At 37.0% G+C, this 21,872-nt stretch overlaps 1 protein-coding gene across 3 annotated transcripts in view; it reads right to left on the bottom strand.

Moving 5' to 3' along the window:
- The window catches only part of Grid2 (glutamate ionotropic receptor delta type subunit 2), a 1,477,190-nt gene that overhangs the window by 278,611 nt on the left and 1,176,707 nt on the right, over nt 1–21,872 (bottom strand). For all 3 annotated transcript variants that reach the window (NM_024379.2, XM_017592903.3, XM_039108399.2), the window contains exon 12: nt 12,410–12,548. In NM_024379.2, coding sequence (NP_077355.2) covers nt 12,410–12,548 — 139 coding nt within the window. The remainder of the gene's footprint in view (nt 1–12,409; nt 12,549–21,872) is intronic.

Genomic DNA, 21,872 nt, shown 5'->3' with positions numbered 1-21,872 from the left:
GTTTCTGGACTCCAGTCCTACTGTGTGTATCTCCATCTCTCCCCTTGCGCCCTCATCGCATGCTTGGTATAGCTCAGCAATCAGTTTTGAAGCTAAGAAGTATATTTTCCAACTTAACTGTTTTTCAAGGTTGTCTTTGCTGTTCTGAGTACCTTTCAATTCCTAAAATTGTTGACATGCTTCTTCCTTCCTGTAAAACAGGAAGATGCATTTGTGAAGAGTTTGCTCTGAATATGCAGTTCCCTCTCAGTAACACTACTGCTACATTAACATTGTAAAGTCTTCCAACCCATGATCAGGAGATTTCTCCACTGCTTTTTATCAATGATATACGCTTTCAATGTATAAGCCTTGTACTTCCTTGACTGCCTTTATTCCTAAATACTTTATTCTTTTTAATACTATCATAAAGAGATTTTTTTTTCTAAATCCCTTACTTAGATGGTCATTGTCAGCCTACAGAGATACAATGGGGTTTCTATGGTGCCTTGTATTTTGTGGCCTTGGTGAACTTGTTAACTTTAACATGTGTCTTTGTTCTTCGGTTTCTGTGTTTGGTATAAAGATGTGGCCAACCATCGGAATGATCTCATAGACCCCAGTTGGGGAGTTAGGGGAAGGACTAAAGGAGCTGACGGGGCCATATCTGGCTTCAATGGGAGGGGAGGCCCTTGGTCCTGTGAAGGCTTGATGCCCCAGTGTAGATGAATGCTTGGGTGGTAAGGCAGGAGTGGATGGGTGGGAGGGGGAGCACTTTCATAGAAGTAGAGTAAGGGGGATAGAATAGTGGGTTTGCAGAGGTGAAACCAGGAAAAAGGATAACATTTAAAATGTAAATAAATAAAATATCCAAAAAAATGTGACATCAGCAAATAGACACGGTCTTATCTGTTCATTCCGAGTCTTGGCATCTTTTATTTACTTTTCTTATCTAATTATCTGGCTATGATTTTTGTTACAATATTGAAAAGAACTGGTAAAAATGGCCACTTCAATTGTTACAACTGAGAGGAAAATGTCCTTTCAGGCTTAGTGTTGTAGGCAGTGTCTCCACCTGGAGAAGCTATTTCTGGCTGGAGGACACAGGGCACTGATAGTTTGATAATGAAAGTTATGTCTTGCCCTGCCTAGACCCTCTTGCTGCTTCTTGATCCCTATGAGGCAGCTGTTTTTCCTCTTCCCATGCTTCCTCTAAGAAGCCCAGCCTCAACACAGTCCCTGAAGTGATAGAACCCAGGACTCCATTAAAATTCCTGAAAGAGTGAGTTCAAATCTATCACATGCACACACAGAATACATTTGTGGGTTTTTGTCACAGCCATAGGATAGTGGTTAACACCGTTCCTTCTTTCTTTCTCTTGGAGGAAAATAACTTCCTTTTTACTATCAGAGTCAGTCTTAGTTGTAGATTTGCATAAATATCATTCCCCACATCAGGGAACTTCCAGTGTGCTCTAAATTTCTGAAAAAGGGGTAGTTTTTTTTAAGACCTTACATATTTAATACAGTGTGTTACCCCTGTACAAATGGAAAAAACTTAAGTTCAACATTTCTAGACCAATATGGCTGTTAATTTCTGTACAGTGCCAACTCAACACAGTAAACGGGGATACTTTTTTCCAAAGTTGACAGCACAGCTAAAGTTTCAAAAAATTCAAATTATATATCTGTATATATATATTTATATTTATATTTATATAAAAAGACCAATAATAGCAGTGTGTTATGCATCAACAGCAGCAACAGCTTTTCCAGGTTCTGCAGTCATCTGAACCAAACTGTAGAGACATCCAGCATACTCCATTAAAAAAAAAAAGTAAAAAAACAAAACCCGAGAAAACAGCACAGTTCTGTTACTCTTGTGGTACCTGGCACCATTTTTTTTTAAATTAGCTTCTCAATCATCATTTGGAAAGAAAACATTCTGAGCAACATCATTAAAAACAGCTCTGATAAAGCACGGTCACTACTACGTATCATAAAGCAGGTACAAGCTATTTTACATCCACAGAGGTATGATACAGTACTGTCCTACATCTATAATACTAGAGGATACAATTTAAAAGGCATTATTTGAGACTTGATTCTACTTTTCCAGCAGAGGGCCCAAAGGATGGTGTGACACAGCTTTGTAAAGAAACATACTCTAGACAGGATTTCCTTTCACTAGTGGCACAGTTCTAAGGATTCATTCTCTCCATGAATGTCAGCTAAAACCGTTATTAAAAAAAAGAAATATCCCTAGAACAAAACCGTATAACCACTGGATTCACATGAAGATGACCTAGTGGAGACAAGCTGGACCTTACCTTACCAACAAGCTATCAAATCTGTTATGTTTAAACAGTGAGACCTCCAAGGAAGGAGATGCCAAGTAGTGCTTCAAAGCTTCGGACCACAATCAAACACAGCATCCTTTTCAACAGAAGCAGAAGCTCATCTGAATATGCTCAAGGATGCTGACATCAACATTTAATCATCTCCTCACTCATCCAGGAAGAAGGGGAGATCAGTTACTACTGTACTTTATTGTGTTCAACCAAATCACCATGTTACAAAAATAGCAAGCTGCCATAATAAAAAATAAGGCTCCTCTATCCAGCACCAGATAGCATCATTTTACTTTCAAGCCTAGAAATTGCACACTTGTATATAAACCAACCGAAGATGAGGATTGAGAGTTCATCTTGGTGGATTTTTCCTTTGATGAATATGAAGTGTCCTTCCTTATCTTTTTTGATGACTTTTAATTGAAAATTGATTTTATTTGATATTAGAATGGCTACTCCAGCTTGCTTCTTCTGACCCTTTGCTTGGAAAGTTGTTTTCCAGCCTTTCACTCTGAGGTAGTGTCTGTCTTTGTCTCTGAGGTGTGTTTCCTGTAGGCAGGAGAATGCAGGGTCCTCATTGCGTATCCAGTTTGTTAATCTATGTCTTTTTATTGGGGAGTTGAGGCCATTGATGTTGAGAGATATTAAGGAATAGTGATTATTGCTTCCTGTTCTATTCATATTTGGATGTGAGGTTATGTTTGTGTGCTTTTCTTCTCTTTGTTTTGTTGCCAAGATGATTAGTTTCTTGCTTCTTCTAGGGTATAGCTTACCTCCTTATGTTGGGCTTTACCCTTTATTATCCTTTGTAGTGCTGGATTTGTAGAAAGATATTGTGTAAATTTGGTTTTGTCATGGAATATCTTGGTTTCTCCATCTATGTTAATTGAGAGTTTTGCAGGATACAGTAACCTGGGCTGGCATTTGTGTTCTCTTAGGGTCTGTATGACATCTGTCCAGGATCTTCTGGCCTTCATAGTTTCTGGCGAGAAGTCTGGTGTGATTCTGATAGGTCTGCCTTTATATGTTACTTGACCTTTTTCCCTTACTGCTTTTAATATTCTTTCTTTATTTTGTGCGTTTGGTGTTTTGACAATTGTGTGACGGGAGGTGTTTCTTTTCTGGTCCAATCTATTTGGAGTTCTGTAGGCTTCTTGTATGCCTATGGGTATCTCTTCTTTTAGGTTAGGGAAGTTTTCTTCTATGATTTTGTTCAAGATATTTACTGGTCCTTTGAGCTGGGAGTCTTCACTCTCCTCTATACCTATTATCCTTAGGTTTGATCTTCTCATTGAGTCCTGGACTTCCTGTATGTTTTGGACCAGTAGCTTTTTGTGCTTTACATTATCTTTGACAGTTGAGTCAATAATTTCTATGGAATCTTCTGCTCCCGAGATTCTCTCTTCCATCTCTTGTATTGTGTTGGTGAAGCTTGTATCTACAGCTCCTTGTCTTTTCTTTTGATTTTCTATGTCCAGGGTTGTTTCCATGTGTTCTTTCTTGATTGCTTCTATTTCCATTTTTAATTCCTTCAACTGTTTGATTGTGTTTTCCTGGAATTCTTTCAGGGATTTTTGCGATTCCTCTCTGTAGGCTTCTACTTGTTCTCTAAGGGAGTTCTTTATGTCTTTCTTGAAGTCCTCTAGCATCATGATCAAATATGATTTTGAAACTAGATCTTGCTTTTCTGGTGTGTTTGGATATTCCGTGTTTGCTTTGGTGGGAGAATTGGGCTCCGATGATGCCATGTAGTCTTGCTTTCTGTTGCTTGGGTTCCTGCGCTTGCCTCTCACCATCAGATTATCTCTAGTGTTACTTTGTTCTGCTATTTCTGACCGTGGCTAGACTGTCCTATAAGCCTGTGTGTCAGGAGTGCTGTAGACCTGTTTTCCTGTTTTCTTTCAGCCAGTTATGGGGACAGAGTGTTCTGCTTTCGGGCGTGTAGTTTTTCCTCTCTACAGGTCTTCAGCTGTTCCTGTGGGCCTGTGTCTTGAGTTCACCAGTCAGGTTTCTTGCAGGGGAAAAGTTGGTCCTACCTGTGGTTCCAAGGCTCAGGTTTGCTCGTGGGGTACTGCCTAAGTCCTCTCCGAGGTGGCAGCAACCGGGAAGATCTGCGCCGCTCTTTCCGGGAGCCTCCGTGCACCAGGGTTCCAGATGACGTTTGGTGTTTTCCTCTGGCGTCTGGATGTGCACAGAGTGCAGTCTCTTCTGGTTTCCCAGGCGTGTCTGCCTCTCTGAAGGTTTAGCTCTCCCTCCCACGGGATTTGGGTGCAGAGAACTGTTTATCCGGTCTGTTTCCTTCAGGTTCCGGCGGTGTCTCAGGCGCAGGGGTCCTGCCGCTCCTGGGCCCTCCCCTACGGGAACCCAGAGGCCTTATACAGTTTCCTCTTGGGCCAGGGATGTGGGCAGGGGTGGGCAGTGTTGGTGGTCTCCTCCGCTCTGCAGCCTCAGGAGTGCCCACCTGATCAGGCGGTGAGGTCTCTCTCCCACGGGGTTTGGGAGCAGAGAGCTGCTGCGGGCCGGGATCCGCGGGTGTGGGATTTCCGGTAAACACAGGAAGTGCCCGGTCCTAGAGGAATTTTGCCTCTGTGTGTCCTGAGTTCACCAAGCAGGTTTCTTGCAGGGGAAAAGTTGGTCCTACCTGCGGTTCCAAGGCTCAAGTTTGCTAGTGGGGTACTGCCTAAGTCCTCTCCGCTGTGGCAGCAATCGGGAAGATCTGCGCCGCTGTTTCTGGGAGCCTCCGTGCACCAGGGTTCCAGATGGCGTTTGGTGTTTTCCTCTCAAGATATATTTCATAGTCAATTTTTTAAAAAATATTTTTTCAACGTTAATAATTTTCAGAATAAAGGAGCATGCATATATGATGTGTACTAAGATATTATATAGTGAATACGGGAATAGAAAGTAAATAAGTAGAAATAATCTAGTATTTAGTTTTAGAGAAACAGTAAAAATTAGAAGAGAGAAAGTAAATAGTCTGGGAAAACAATACAGAGATGGGGAATCAATAAAGCTATTTTACTTAAAAAAGGAAAGAAAACGGTATTAGATTGATATCTTAACCTCTTAACCCCCCTCCCCCCAACTTGTGGCTAAGGGAGGGAGATCCACAAATTCACACCAACTTGTTTTCACTGACAAACCTAAAACAAGAACAAAACAAAACAAAAAACAGGAAGAGGATAGACCTAACTGATTCTCTAAACTGAAATTGGATAGTACATACAGGAAGTATAAAAGCAAAGAAACTTGTTCAGGAGAGTAGAGGCTGCTGTTTTCCCCAGCATGGAACAGGTACACATCCTTTCTGAATATTGCTGACTCTGGTGATTGAGACTTGATTTCCATAATCCCATGTCTCAGCTAATCTTCTATCAGCTACTTTAGGGTCTGACTTTTTTCTTTGAGTTATTGAACCCATGAATTAGTGTAGCACCCACCATATGCTAGGCTAGTGCTCCACCCCTGACTTATAGTCCCATTAATATTGATCATTTCTATCTCTGTTCTTCCCATACTAGTTTCCCAAAAGTATGTCCCCTCTTCAAATGCCATCTATTTATAGAGTGGTGCTCTGGTAAACTGCCCAGCACAGGGTTTTGACTAAGTGTATAAACTTGTGGGAGGAGATGTTTTATCAGAATTCTCACAGGAAATGAAAGGATCAAGAAGATTAGAAAAGATAGGAATTCATATCTTGAATATTTAACAATTTTCTAGTGGAGAGAGACAAAGCTGGAAGGAGAGAAGGAACATTGTGAGAGAGAAGAGGAAGTCTGAGAGAGGAATAGAGGGAGGGTGGGAGGGAGGGGAGAGGGGGGAGATTGATTTATCATATTAGAGACTGCAAGGGCTCATTGGGTCTCCTGGGAGTGACAAATAAAATGGGAGACAGCATTTAATTAAGTACCCAGTGAAGGATGCATTTGAAAGACCAACACATACATCCTCGGGTTTTGCTTCCTTTTTTAGAAGATAAAATTCTGTCTAGGGCACCCAGATAGCTCCATGCTCATAAAACATCCATCACTGTAGTACTTATGTGCCAAGATAACTAAGCCATCTCAACTCTGAACAATACAGAGTTGGGAGATGAATGCCTTCCTGTGTCTGCAGTGCCCACGAGTTCTGGAGCTAAGCCTCCACAATTCTGCGGAGATGAAACATAGAAGCAGAATGAATCAAGCCCAGCTTCCCTCAACCATCCTGACAGAGGCTGTTCCTAATAAAGTGTGCAATTCCCTACTGAGAGCTCTGAAATAGGCTTCTATGGAACAATTGAAGGGAGAGTAGGTGAGATACTGTGTAAAGCAAGGGAGTGTATCATTTGAGGACTTTGGTCTTATATAAAATACAGCATGAAGGAGTGACTTCTTTGTTTCTTTTGTGTTTTATGTGGTTGATATGCACATTGTAGACTTCAGCAGTCTCAAGCTAAATTCAAGAATTCCTTTTCTGGTTATTTATTGGCTGAATATTATTTGTAACAACTATGCTCTCAGTATTTAATTAGGTACTACATAAGATCCTTCCCAGGTTGATACAACAGTGATTAAAAGCAGCCCTTGAGGAAATGCATTTTAATTAAAAAGATAAAACAATAGAGCAATATGCCAATACAAGGCCAGATAGAGTTCACAGTGTGGTGGTGGTAGGCAGGTGTAAGAGGTTTGAAACAGAAAGACACTAAAATCTATTCTTGGATATGGGGGAATCTACATAGAAGTGCTCTGTGAGATATTGATTATGACAAGAGAAAATAAAGATGACTTATAAAAAATACTTGTCTAACAATCTGACTCACAGTTATTGCCAGTCACTGACAGCAGCTTCATTGGATGCTGTAGTTACGCACTAAAGTGAAACCATCAAGTGAGTCATTCCTTTAATTTATATTTATGCTTAAATTATAGTTGGGCTTGGCTGAAATGGTACCCCCCACACCTTTTGGTTTTGGATAGGATTAGAGTATCAAGTGACAAGGCCCAGTGACAATTACCTTGAAAAGTGGGCCACACGATTGGCAGTGGCATTTGTGACAGAAACAATACATATCAGCAAATATATCACAGATTTCCTTGAATGTGGATAAGAGGAAGGAGGATGTGACTAGGCAAATTAAGGAGGAGGAAAAGCTTTGTGTGGATGGCATAGTGGTGCATTTTGATTATAGTGGTAGCTAGACAATTCTTTGCCTGTGATAAATGGCATGTAGACCATTACAATGTAAAGTTTTCCCTTTATATAGTCACACTAATGAGGTTGTACAAGTTTTATCATTGACATGATCAGATCTCTTCTTGTAACATAGCTTGTTTTTATAGGTCCTGGAAAGAACTATTATCTCAGTTTATTTGATTCAAGGGAATCAATAACTCAGTATTTTGTTTGGTTAAACATCAAGGATTGTGATAGCCAATGTACCAAATGTGAACTTATAAGATGCCTTTGAGTAGAGACCAAGATTACTTACAGTTCTACAGAATAAAATTAATCAAGTGTGGTCACAAAAATTAATCATACTGTACAGTTACAAAAGTGTAGAGCTGAACAATCATGCCTTCCTGGAACTCTGTTTATTTTGATGTTAAATGATAAATAGCTTCTGGAAAAGTATAATAACATAAGGGCAGATATGATGCTGGTATAATCTGGTTGAGTGTGGCTCTGTACATGTTACTGGGGACTGAACTCAAGATCTGGGTCAGGTCAACCAGGTGAACTTCTGAGTTACAGTCTCAGCCCTTACCTTTCACCATTGCCATTTTCCCCTGGCTACCAATAGAAAATCAAGCATCCTACTCTCAAAATTTTTATGCATGTGAGTGATTTGTCTTGTATATGTGCATAGCGTGTGTGTCTTGTAACCATGGATATCAGAAAAGAGTATCAAATCCCCTGGACCTTGAGCTGTGGATGGTTGTGATTCAGCATGCGGTGCTAGGAATTGACCCTGGTTCTTCTGCAAGAGCAACAGGTACTCTTAATCACTAAGCCATCCACAGCCTCAACTGACATTGCATATTTTAAGTAAATAAACAAACAAACAACAACCACAATTAAAACGGAAAAGGTCACTAAGATTTTCTCCCTTGGAATCTGAACTAGTCATCGCATTTGTCAACCTATCATGTCCTGTCATTGAAGGGTAAGCAATGGGTTACCTTTTACAAGAAAAATCCATTCCTCCCAATTTAGATCGTTTCTAATATCTGTTTAAGAGGACCTGTATTTTTCTGTCTGAGTGGCATTACTCTATTTCCTTCTTCCATTTCTGTCTGGAGAAGAGTCTGGTTTGAGAGAATGAAGATATACATAGTCTATGTTGGCCAATGGCATAGCAAATTTGGGCTGAATGAGAAGTGTTAACACTCAATGTTTAATTCAGTGAGAAGCTAATTTTATGAATACAAGAGCTTAAGATGGCTGTGGAAAGTATATTTTCTAGGAGAAAATAGAGTGGGAACTTCTCAGGAAACTGATTACTTACAGATGGAACTTTGTACCGAAGCAGAGTTACTGGCATCTGTGTTTACCAACAAAGGTAAGACATGAAGTCTGAAGTTCTCTATAACTTTGGGGAGAGAATCAGACTAAGTTATTTGATTTTGATTCTTTCCCAAATTACTCTGGTGATAGCATTAGGAAGTAGAAATTTATTACACCCACGGAAGAGTTTTCATAACGGCTGTTGGCAGTAGAAAGGAATAATTTAAAGGAAATGAATGCTCAGTTACTTTGGAGTGTAGTACTGCACTTGAGGGAAACATCATGCAAAATTACATTTTCTCCTACTAAATTTTACTTTTGAAGGAACCTTCGGGGAATACAGATTTGGAAGTGGTATCTACCTCCACCATTATAGTAGTCTAAAGAGGAATTGGTGCTGGGAACCTCAGAACAACTAAACACAGAGATGCACACATATATCATGATCCTATCACCCTCAGCAAAACAGTGGCTCAAGCAAACTGGGGAACCAGCACTGGATAAGAAACTAACTGCAGTGTCAAGACTGTGGTTTGGTAATCAGTTGACAAAGGTTAGACAACTAACATCAGTGCTATCTGAGTGATCCTGAGCATTTATCGTCTAAAGTTCAGTTTCTTCATTTACAAAATGGAAATAATGGTAATATGTTGTGACAGGTACTTTGAGGAATATATGAGATACTAACTGCAAAATACTTGATCCCTGGATCATCATAAGTCCTCAGTAAGTGTTAGCCATAATAATTTTACTATTATGATTACTGTTGTATTTATGAGACCATTCATTTATGTTCATTTATTTAAAATAGGTAAAGACTAAATATAAACAAAAGTTTAAGCATATCTAAGTGAGCCAATTCAGTTGTGAATTACTATAGAGAGTGTATTTTTAGAACTGTGTGCTCATGAAGTAACACCAACATGGCTACCTAAATTAACCTGAAGAAGGACAACAGCAATAAACATATAAACATGGACAAGGTGGGTGGAGCCTGAAACTTCTGAGAGCAGAAGAAAGTCTTCTCTAGGAATGAGCATACCAGTTGGTTATTCAGTGCCAAATGGTTACCCCCAAATTATACATACTGTAACATTATACAGACTGAGTGGGTTATATTACATACTTATGAATACACACTCACATACACATGCATGCACACACACACACACACACACACACACACACACACACACACACGCCAGCAAGAGAGTACCTGAGAAGGTTAGGAGAGAAGAAGGAAAGGAAGAAATGGTGCAAAAATATATTTTAATAAGGTTAAGACTCTACTTTGCTCTGAAAAGCAATTTTTCCATTTCCTATTTGCTAGGGCATTGATCAGCCGAGATATCACTAGCTAATGAAATGAGCCAAACGCAGAAACACAATTGCTGTAGTACAAAGTCAAATACATGGAAACAAAGACCAGGTCAGTGGTGAAAGATCTGTGGAATGGTGGAAGGAAGGAGATGCTTATCCAAAGGCACAAAGAGGTTTACAAAATGAACCCTTAGGGGATATTTAATAAATATTATGGGCAGTAATAGATGTGTTAGCTAATCTAATTATAGGAATTTATATATAATGCATATGCAGATCAGGTTGTCACAATTTGCATGCTCAATTTTTCTTTGATCAGATATGCCAAAATATCTTGCTCAGAATGGCATACAGTAACCATAGATGCAAATAACTCATGTTAACATGTAGGCACAAACATTATTGCTAATGCTTCAGACCAATTGAGGGTTTGTACAATATTCTACAAAGTCAATCCTTTGCCCTTAATTCTTAGTAACTGATAAGTCTTTATCCTTAATGCTGAAATTTCCTTCTCTAAACACAGATGGCACACGAAGGTTTGAGAGCAGAAAATGAGAACTGTTGCAATGCCATGGAAGAGAGGCTCAGGGTTGGGTACCATGAGGGTCTGCTCTTTACTCTACAACTTACTTTGTGAAGGTGAAATTTCCTTAGATTCTCATCTTCAGTTTTTTTCATTTGTAAAAAGTGCCATGAATAGGATAGATTTTAGATGGTGATGATGAGCATTAAATGACCCAGTGTGCATGTAATAGCACAGGTCCTGGGATCTGGTAACTAATCATTAAATGATAGTTATTATTTTTATGGTGTTACTAATTTCATCAATTTTCTTCCCAGGCTATTACAATAGTTTTCATTATCATTCATTCTCCCGGATTTTACTCAGCATCATTTATGATTCATATTACTCAGTACTGGCTATAAGCGGTACAGATTTGGAAGATACAAAGGCTCTGTACTAAAGCAACAATTATAAAACAATTCGAGGAGCGTGGTTTGATGAGAGAAATTAGAAGTATCATCTTCATAAATGGATAAAGGAATTGAATGCCTGTGAGTATCGCTAGCTGACTTTTAGGGGCTTCAATTTCAGATTGTAGATTGAAGAAAAACAATGTATGTCTTTATAAATAATTAACTCTTGATTTGGCATTTTGTTATAATGGCTTTCTGGTCACTGACAAAGTTCATTTACATATTTCTTAGAGGCAAGAAGTTTTGTGTTTTTCTTTAAGGGAAATTATACTCTTAGAAATTCTTCTACATTTCTAGTTGTTCTCATTTTGTATTGACCACTTTTGAGCCATGAGTGTTAACCTTTAATTAAGATAATTTTGTTTGGGGTTAAATAAGACAATTTCAGGGGAATGTCTCTTCATACACTGTGTAAAACACGATGCCCATTTAGGGGAGAAACTGTATGATGCTGCTGCAGGTCCTGTCGTATGAAACCACGAAGGCAAAAAATGCCTCAGGTTTATAGGTCTCGTGGGAAAAGCTCTTATGATCTGAAGCGCAGACTTCTGAAAGTGAGTGTGTATGGTTAAAAGCCACTTCCCATTCATCATTGTTACTGATGCTGGAAAAAGAACAGCGATGACCATGTGGGTATTAAGGCAGACAAGCAGAATGTGATCACTAGAGTGGAGTTTTTGTCTGTTACCTGTTACCCTTTCTTCCCCTCTCTGTTCTTATCTTTCAGCATCCCCTTATCCACTACACCCTCACCTACAGAGGAAATTTAACCTTTTTACCATTTACTCTGATTGTACAAATGTATAAAACAGACATTTTATTTTATAAAATTATTTATACTTTGTTTTCTCATAGTTTTTCTCTGACATAGTATACTTTTAAAAGATTTATTTATTTTTATGCATATGCATCCATGTATTTCTGTACACTATGCATGTGCAATGGTGTTAGAGTCCAATAGATGATATGAGATCACTGCAAACTGGAGTTAAGGATGGTTTTGTATAATTTCTCCTGCCCTGATATAGCTATTCTCTGTGAAGGTTAAATTTTTGATGATGTATTACCTTTCTACAAAAATACAGAAACCAATATTTAAGTTATAATCAACAATTTATAAAATAAATTATTTAGGATTGATATCTGAATAATCATAGAATTAAGCCTTTCATTAAAAACAGAGTGACAATTTATTATCAGGTTGTGCACATGGATGAACAGAGGGCTTTCCTTGTGGCATGCCCAGCAATTGTCATGTTTGTTGACACCTGGAATCTATGCCTACTTACTGGATGGAGCTCTCAATGCGGGTGATAGTGAGGAAAGCGGCAAGATTTGCTGTATAAGATGAGATGACAATCAGAGCAAATAACCACCAAGCCCCCATCATCATTCGGGTTGCCAAAGTTGTGTATGGTACTTCCCCACCTGTGGAAAGAGGAGAAATGACAACATCATCAATACGTTTTAAGAAACTGTAGTCCTACACATTCAATTCTAAAAAGGGCAACAAGAAGCATTTCCCTTGACAACTGTGGCGACCTCTGTATTTTAATACTTTGTTTTTGATGCTCTTCTATGAAATTATGTGAGATGTTGTTTAAAAGAAGTATGATAAACATTATACTAAATGTGTTGAAATTATAATTCTTTCTTATGTAATTCTATAATTAATATATACATATTTGCTTCCAAGGGCTGTTATTCACTAGTTACAAGCTATTAATACTGCTATACATATATTTAATATACTTTTTATATTTTCAATGAAATATTGGATCTTTACTTAAGTTCTTTGGGAGTGTAGGCTGTTGAAAATCTTGGTATCACAACTATTTACTTCAGTATTATTGTATTTGATTCTTCTGTACCTATCTTAACTGGACATTCATAAGAACATTGTTGAAAATCATGCTTCTCATTATGTATACATATGTATGTCCTTGTCGAAGTCTCCCAAAAGCTTAAATTCTGTATACATTTTTTTGTCCTATGCAACCTTACCAAGACTTTGACTATTATCTACATTTGATGAACTAACATTATTTCTGGTCATGGAATGATCATCAGCTTGCAGAAAGTAGACTGCTATTTCAACCATGGCCAATGGTGCCTTGTTTTATTTCAGATTGACACAAACCAGAATCACCAAAAAAGAGAGAACCTCAATTGAGAAAATGCCTCCATAAGATAGGACATTTTCTTAGTGGTTGATCATCGAATGCCCAACCCATTGTGGATGATGTCATACCTAGGCTGGTGGTCCTGAGTTCTATAAGAAAGCAGGCTAAGAAAGCCATGGAGAACAAGCCAATAAGAGCAACCCTCCATTTCCCTTGCATCAGCCCCTGCCTTCAGGTTCCTGCCATGTTTGAGCTCCTGTTACAGAATCATTTTGTGATGTACCATAGTGTGGATAGTGTTTGTCCTAATATTTCATCATAGTAATAGAGATCTAACTAAGTAAATGGTGAAATCAAAATAATGCAATGGTTAGAAAGCTTTTGACAATGAAAATAGGACTGTTAATATTCTCTAGGTAGATATGTGGGGATCACTAGATTCTCCTTCTGAGATTCTACCCACAAATACTTCATATAAGCTGCACAAGATCTTTGAGATGTCTTGGAGAATATGGGAAGGGAACATTGACTAGGATTGTAGCATCTTTAATGGTGCAGCTTTTCAACGTTGCTAGTCACTTTTTTGATAACTATTGAATCACCCATGCTATGCTTACACAAATAATCTGAAACTCATATTCCTGTAAGTACATTCAACAGACTCATTGGTTTTCTAAGGCAGATTTAGATGAAATCCTTTCTTTGGTCTCTTGAAGCGAATAAATATTTCTTAATGTCTTCATGGGAAATATAACAACACTTCACATGGATAATATTCAAACTTATAGTTTGGTCCTTCTCTGTGGAGAACTATTGACAAAAGCCTATATGTCTTCCTTCTGCCCAGAATCTAATAGGGATCTTAAATTCAATTCACTTAAAATATTTGATTTAAAGTCCAAATTACCTCCATAACTACCTAGTTCACATTATTCCAGTAACTGGAACATTTCTATTATGTCATTTCTTAGAACAAAACCTTAAACGTTTCATCTCTCTATATGTAACAAATCCTGACACCTTTATGTTTAAATCAATATTTGAAACCTATTTTATCTCACTATTTCTAATGCTGATATTAAGATCTAAACCAGCAGCTTTTGATTTTGCCACCAAACAGCCTATAAAACGTATATTTAACATGCCTGTATTCTGACCCCTGTCAGTGCTCCACCATGGGACTCTAGGCCACGAAAGTCAGGTCATGATGTGCCCAGATCAAACCTCCCACATGATGTGCCCAGATCAAATCACCCAGCAGCTTCTCATTACTCTGAGACAAATTTGTAATCTTTGTCAAAACATATCAGATGTTATATGGAAGAATCTTATTCACTTATCTGACCTTATTTTGAATCAATTTGTAAAACATACTGTCAAATTTATTTGTAGCATAAAATATTCTGTGTGCCTGGATCATTAAAGGACCCTTTGCCCTTCTGTGTCAGTTTTCTCATGAAAATTTGCAAACAGTAGAGGATATAAAAAGTCAGCAGAGGCTGAGAGCTGGGAGTAGAATTCATGGGTAGCAAAACATAGGATTTAGGGCATGAAAGAGTTGGTCAGACAGCAGAGTGAGAAGAGAAGACAGTTGGTGACAGTTGAGGCAGGAGAAGCTGAGTTGAGCCAGAGAAGACATGGTTATGAGACAGTTAGAAGAAGAACCATGAAGAACCCACAAAGTGACAAACAAAGAAAAAAATAAATAAAATAAAAGTTACATTTATGTCTAATGCAAAGATTTGAATTTAAAATATTTATGGCCAGAATTCTTTTGTTTTCAATTTACAAGTGTTTTTCTATTTAAGAATTTTAAAAATTTATTTTTAAAAAATGTCTCTTCAAAAGTATCTTTTGTCAGTGTTTTATTAATATAATTTCCTACAGTTACATACTGTTAAGGCCTTTGCCTTTGATAATTTAATATGTTTTTATGCAGCAACATATAAACATTTTTGGCTTTAGTTTTAAATTTTATTTTAAATATTTGTAACTTTTTGAAATTTAAAAATAGTAAAATAAATTTCTCTTTCTCATTTCTCCCTCCAGTCCTCCATGACACCCTTGATCTCTCTCAAATTTGTGGACCATATATATATATATATACCATATATATATATATTTGCTTAGTATGTATATGATTTTAAGATTGTACACACATGATTTATATTGGTTTGTTTCTTTCTTCATAGTAGTCTCTGGAAAAGGAATAGTCCCTGTCCTATATTATATGGTTAGACAAATGGAAAATTAGTTTATGCTATGTTACCAACTGAACTCTGTCTTTACAGAATTCATGTGTTAAAACACTAATTTTTAATTTGCCAATTTAAATAAGCAGTCTTCAATGAATCAAAGTAAAACAAGGTCATGAAAGATCATGTTAATATGGCTGCCATTCTGGGAGACAGAGAGAACACAGAGGGTGTGTTTATGCAGTGGACACAGCAGAAAGAAGCTACAGTAAAGCAGTTATGTTGTTGGAGAAATGAAATCTGTTTATACCTTGATCTTTGTCTTCAACCCTTCACATCTCTGAGCCTGAGTATTTTGTTATATTACACATCTCAACTTAATACATTAAATGTTAATAGACTTTGCAAAAGAATTTAGACTTATATTCACAGAGCGAGTAAATTTGAGGAACAATATTCCTTCTTGTTAGGTCTATAATATATGAGTATATTAACAACATTTAATTACTTATACCAGGCTGTTTAAATCTGACCATTAGTTCTTATATGTAATTTTTCTGCATATTAAATATAGAGTAAGTACATCCTTCAGCTGTTTTCTGAACTTTCAGTTCAGGCTAATTTTTCATATACAGAAAACATTTTCTCAGTTATGATGCATTTTAGATATTTTTTGGAAGCAACAAGCATTTTCACGTGGCTTTTAAAAGATGAGAGCTAAAGAATATTCAGTTTTAAATTCAGTTAATATTCATTTTTGAGCAAAACAGAAAATTGAAATCTAAGAGTAAAGTGTGGCCAAGTCTGAATGATATATGCAAAAAGGTAGAAAAATAACTGTATTATTGAAAAGGCTAATTGCAGGTTTGTCTCCATAAAGACCTTATCCTTTCAACCATGGAAAATCAATTGCTGAGTTTCTGGTTTTGTGGCATATAATTTGAAACCCTTAGTAGCTCAGATATTCTTGTATAATCCAAATACTTTTGACATATTCACTTAGAAATGGGATAATAATAACAACAGAAATCTTGTCTTCTTGTTTGGATAATGTTGGACTAAATGTGTCATAACAACCTGCAATTCTTAATTTCTTTTCACACTGTTGTGATAAAATACTCTGGCAAAAGCAGAACAAAAAATAAGAACAAAAATTGACTTATGGTTCAATGATACAATTCGCCAAGATGGAAAGTTAAGGCTGTAGGAAATTGAAGGAGATCATATCAATGAATCCACAATCAGGAAGCAGAGAGTGATGAATACATGTTGCTGCTCAGCTCACTTTATTTATTCAAGCAAACATCTCAGACACGGAATGGCACTAAAGCACAGTAACAGAGTCTTCCCACCTCTCTTAATGCAGTATAGATAAGCACCTATTGTCGTTCAAGTGATTATAGATTCTGTCAGGTTGACGATTAATAGTAACCAACTCTACCCATTATTAAACTGACACACCAAAACATCACTTTCATGTTATAACCTTCCACCTCTTATGTTGATTGACTTATGACCATGATATAATGTAAATGTTTCAGCTCAACTATACTTACCACAGACTTGAATTATTTTAATAGTTTAAATGTTTTAAATCTCTTAACTGTGAATATCTATACAATTAAAATAGAGATTTTATCCAAATACAATGTCTAGAGTAAACCTTCCTATTCCAAAACAGAAGAACCAGGGACTATCAATGAATGATCAGGCAAAAGCAAGATCAAAATCCACCAGTGAAAACTTCAAACTCTGTCACTCCATGTCTGGCATCTGAGATTTAAGTTAAATTGGCTATATTCCAAAGGATTTAGATAGCTTTAGGCCTCCAGTATGACTATCTGCAACATACCAAACCTTTTCGTGTGTTGGCTCCATTACATGCCCAGAGCTAACCTTGACAAACGTTCTATAATCAAAGCATCTCCAATATCTGACGTCTCTCTTTCAAGCAAACTTCACCTCACAGTATCACCTATGAGATTTTGGCAGAGATTCTGACGCTGCCATATATTGATTCTCTGGTATCAGCTGTTCTCTGAAATTGCTTACAAGACTCAACGATACCCCCCAATCTTGCATTTTTCATGTCTATAAAACTAGGAACATGATTCATTTGGCATCTACCAGGACTTCTGTATTGTTGGAGCCTGTCCTGCTTGGATAAGACTTGTATCATATTGTTAATGTCTTTAACAATTATAGTTGCTTTGTTATTGCACAGTCCTCATCTAAAACTGTAAACTTGTTCATATATCCTACCTCTACCAAACACATTAGTCCATTATCTTTAATTTATATTTGCCTTATATTTTCAGATCATAGACAAAATGAAGCCAGATTTCTGGTTAAATATCACATGAAGGGCTATAACCTACTTCCTAATGAAACCATTGTTACCTTATGAAGCCTTATGATCTCTGTCCTCACAGTCTCTATTTCTCTCAATATTCTTGTCTTCTAAGTTTCCACTGGACTGGCCTATTAAGCTCTGCTTCCATTGTGATGAGGACTTTCTAAAACAAAATTTTAAACATTTTGATATTCCTGCTGTGAAACCATTCAAAAGGCCAAGTACATGGTTTGTTAGATTTCGCATAGCAATGGCCTCACCACTTGGTACCAATTGCTGTATTAGTTTCTCTTTTTGTTGAAGTGATAAAATGCTCTGACAAAAGCAAAACAGAAAAACTTAACATAGAATTTGTAGGGCTAAAGAAATAGTGGAAAAATTAGGACAAAAAACACTCTTAATAAGATGATAATATTAAAAAGGGACTTAGTGTTTGCGTCTCTTTCATTTTCCTAAGGTAGATATGACAAATTTGAAATGTGACATTAGAAAGAGTTGTGGAAGTGGGGAAGGTGGTAGAACTTAGAATATGAAAGTAGAAGGAAGGAATATCGATACTGGAAAATTATAAACCAGAATAGGGACAGAGTGAAGGATGAGGAAGAGGAAAAATAGTTAACCAAAATTAAGGTTATGTGAAAAGCCATATGAACAATTTGTAAATTAATCAAAACTGCAGTTAAAAACTGCTAGGTGGCTCTCCCTAAGCTTAGGGGAAGGAGCTGAAGTGGGCACAGATGTCAAACAGGCAAAAATATTAATACTCTCTAGTATTTTAACTCTAACTATGTTGGATGCTGAAGTTGATGACTTTTAAAAATCTAAACACTTTCTCCTTCATTCTGTGGCTGAACACTGCTGGCTTATTTTCTCTATACATCTCTATGGTTCATTTTACTACTTAACGTCATTTTACTGTTCTGTGTTAAAAAGCTAATTCTTTATTCTTGTTTTGTGCTTCATTAAAGTGTTGAAGACTTAACTCTTTCTTATTGCTCTGTGCTAAAAACTAAATTCTATATTATTGTTTGATGCTCCATGAAGGACCGAGAAAACATAATTCCTTATTATTTAGTTTATAAATCCCTGTGCTTGATTAGTGCAAGAATACTTAACTCTTGCTTATTTTATAAATCTCTGCTTGATAAGTGCTAAAAAACTTAACTCTCATTTATTTTATAATTCTCTGTGCTTGATAATTCTGTCTTAGCCCTAAGTTACTCTGAGGCCAGATGCTGCACATCTCTTGTGAATTAACACCCTATTGGTAAACAGCCAGGGTTAAGTAAAGGATAAATTGCTAGAGCTCCTTTCTCTTTTGCCCAGAAGCCTTGCCTTACCACTTGCTGGCCAGGAGTGAGGGTGATTTGGAACATTTAACTTTTATTAAATTAGGAGGAGACAGTCACACTAGCAAAAGGAAAAAAAAACCCAAAAACTTCTACACAAGCAAATAAGCAAAACCACACATTCATATGCACATTCAAACACTTGTACTTTATATATTCGCAAATTTCTGTGGGGCCCAAACACTTGTCCCACCAACTTATACACACACACAGACACACATAGACACACACACACCCTCATACACTCACACACACATGCACATTTGTGTGTGTCTGTGTGTGTGTGTGTGTGTGTGTGTGTGTGTGTGTGTGTGTGTGTGTGAATAGTGGATGGGGCAAAAGCCAGCTGCCAGGACAGAATGAAGTCACTCATTCTGAATGAAAAATAAGCTGCAACCTTGATTGTAAAGAGAAAGAAAGGGCTTCTACCCTTTGACTGATAAATTGAAGAAACACAAGTCAGTAAGGAAAAAGTTTTGTCATTATCAGTAAGAAGAAGCCTGCCTTACTGTTCTGAAAAAACCTGTACCATAGTAAGGAGAAGGCTGCCTGCTTTCCCTGCTATTCTCTCTTCTTTATCTATCTCTCCTCCTCTGTTCCGCATCTCATTTCTGTAATACTTCTATCTTATTCTCCTTCTGCATACTTAATGTCATTGCTCCTAGCTTTTTTGTTGTTGTTGTTTTTGCTTTTGTTTTTTGTATCTTTTCAGGAAAATAAATCACCTGGTGTTCTAGAAGTTCACAATAAATTCAAACATAAATTCAAATCATAAATTTTATAAGAAGTTACAACAAATATTTACATTAAGAATAGTCATCTAGTTTGATGTTGGCTACTAGTTTGCTATATATTGTTTTTATTATGTTTACATATGGGCCCAGAATTCCTGATCTTTGAAGACTTTTATCATGAAGAGGTTTTGAATTTTGTCAAATGCTTTCTTACCTTCTAATGAGATGATGATGTGTTTTTTTTCTTTAAGTTCATTTATACATTATTTTGATGTGTTCTTAGATTCAGTTTGAGAGAATTTATAAGGGAAATTGGTCTGAAGTTCTCTTTCATCGTTGGGTCTTTGTGTGGTTTAGGTATAATCATAATTGTGGCTTCAAAGAATGAGTTGGGTAGTGTTTCCTTTGTTTCTATTTTGTAGAATAGTTTGAAGAATACTGGTATTAGGTCTTCTTTGAAGGTCTGATAGAATTCTGCACTAAACCCATCTAGTCCTGGGCCCTTCTTGGTTGGGAGATTTTAGTGACTGCTACTATTTCTTTAGGGGTTATAGTGCTATCTGATCCTGATTTAACCAGTAGCCAACATCAAACTAAATGGTGAGAAACTTGAAGCAATCCCATTAAAATCAGGATATAGACAAAGCTGCCTACTCTCTCCCTACCTATTCAATACAGTACTTGAAGTCCTCTTTAGAGCAACAAAAGGAGCTTAAAGGGATATTAATTGGAAAGGAAGAAGTCAAAATATCATTATTTGCAGATGATATGATAGTATACTTGAGTGACCCCAAAAATTCCACCAGAGAACTCCTAAACCTGATAATAAACAACTTCAGTAAAGTGGCTGGATATAAAATAACTCAAACAAATCAGTAGCCTTCCTCTACTCAAAGGATAAACAGGCTGAGAAAGAAAATAAGGAAATGACACTCTTCACAATAGACACCAATAATATGAAGTATTTTGGTTTGACTCTAAGCGAACAAGTGAAAGATCTTTATGACAAGAACCTCAAGTCTCTGAAGAAAAAAATTGAAGATGATCTCAGAAGATGTAAAGATCTTCCCTGCTCATGGATCAGCAGGATTAATAAAGTAAAATTGGCCACCTTGCCAAAAACAATCTGCAGATTCAATGCCATCCCAATCAAAATTCCAATTCATTTCTTCATAGAGTTAGGAAAAGAAATTTGCAAATTCATTTGGAATAACAAAAATGACAAAAAAAAAAAAAAACCAAACCAAGGATAGCCAAGACAATTCTCAACAATAAAAGAACTTCTGGGGGAATCACCTTCCTTGACCTGAAGCTTTATTAGAGAGTAATAGTGATAAAAACTGTGTGGTATTGGTACAGAGACAGGAAGGTAGATCAATGGAATAGGATTGAAGACCTAGAAATGAACCCAAAAACCTATGGTCACTTGATCTTTGACAAGGAGCTAGAACCATCCAGTGGAATAAAGACAGCATTTTCAACAATTTGTGCTGGTTCAACTGGAGGTCAGCATGTAAAAGAATACAAATCAATCAATTCTCATCACTTTGTACAAAGCTCAAGTCCAAGTGGATCAAGGACCTCCATATAATACCAGATACACTGAATCTACTATTTTCTAGAAGAAATAGTGGGGAAAATGCCTCAAACATATGGGCACAAGGGAAAATTTTATGAACATAACAATGGCTTATGCTCTAAGATCAAGAATCGACAAATGGGACCTCATAAAATTCCAAAGCTTCTCTAAGACCAAGGACACCTTCATTAGGACAAAACAGCAACCAACAGATTGGGAAAAGATCTTTACCAATCCCATGTCTGAAAGAGGGCTAATATCCAGTATATACAAAGAAGTTAGGCTTCAGAGAATCAAATAACAGTATTACAAATGGGGTACAGACCTAAACAATGAATTCTCAACTGAGGAATATTGAATGCCCACGAAGCACCTAAAGAAATATTCAATCCTTAGTCATCAGGGAAATGTAAATCATA

Source organism: Rattus norvegicus, chromosome 4, assembly GCF_036323735.1.
Source record: "Rattus norvegicus strain BN/NHsdMcwi chromosome 4, GRCr8, whole genome shotgun sequence".
Taxonomy (NCBI): Eukaryota; Metazoa; Chordata; class Mammalia; order Rodentia; family Muridae; genus Rattus; species Rattus norvegicus.
This window is presented reverse-complemented; position numbering and strand designations above follow the sequence as displayed.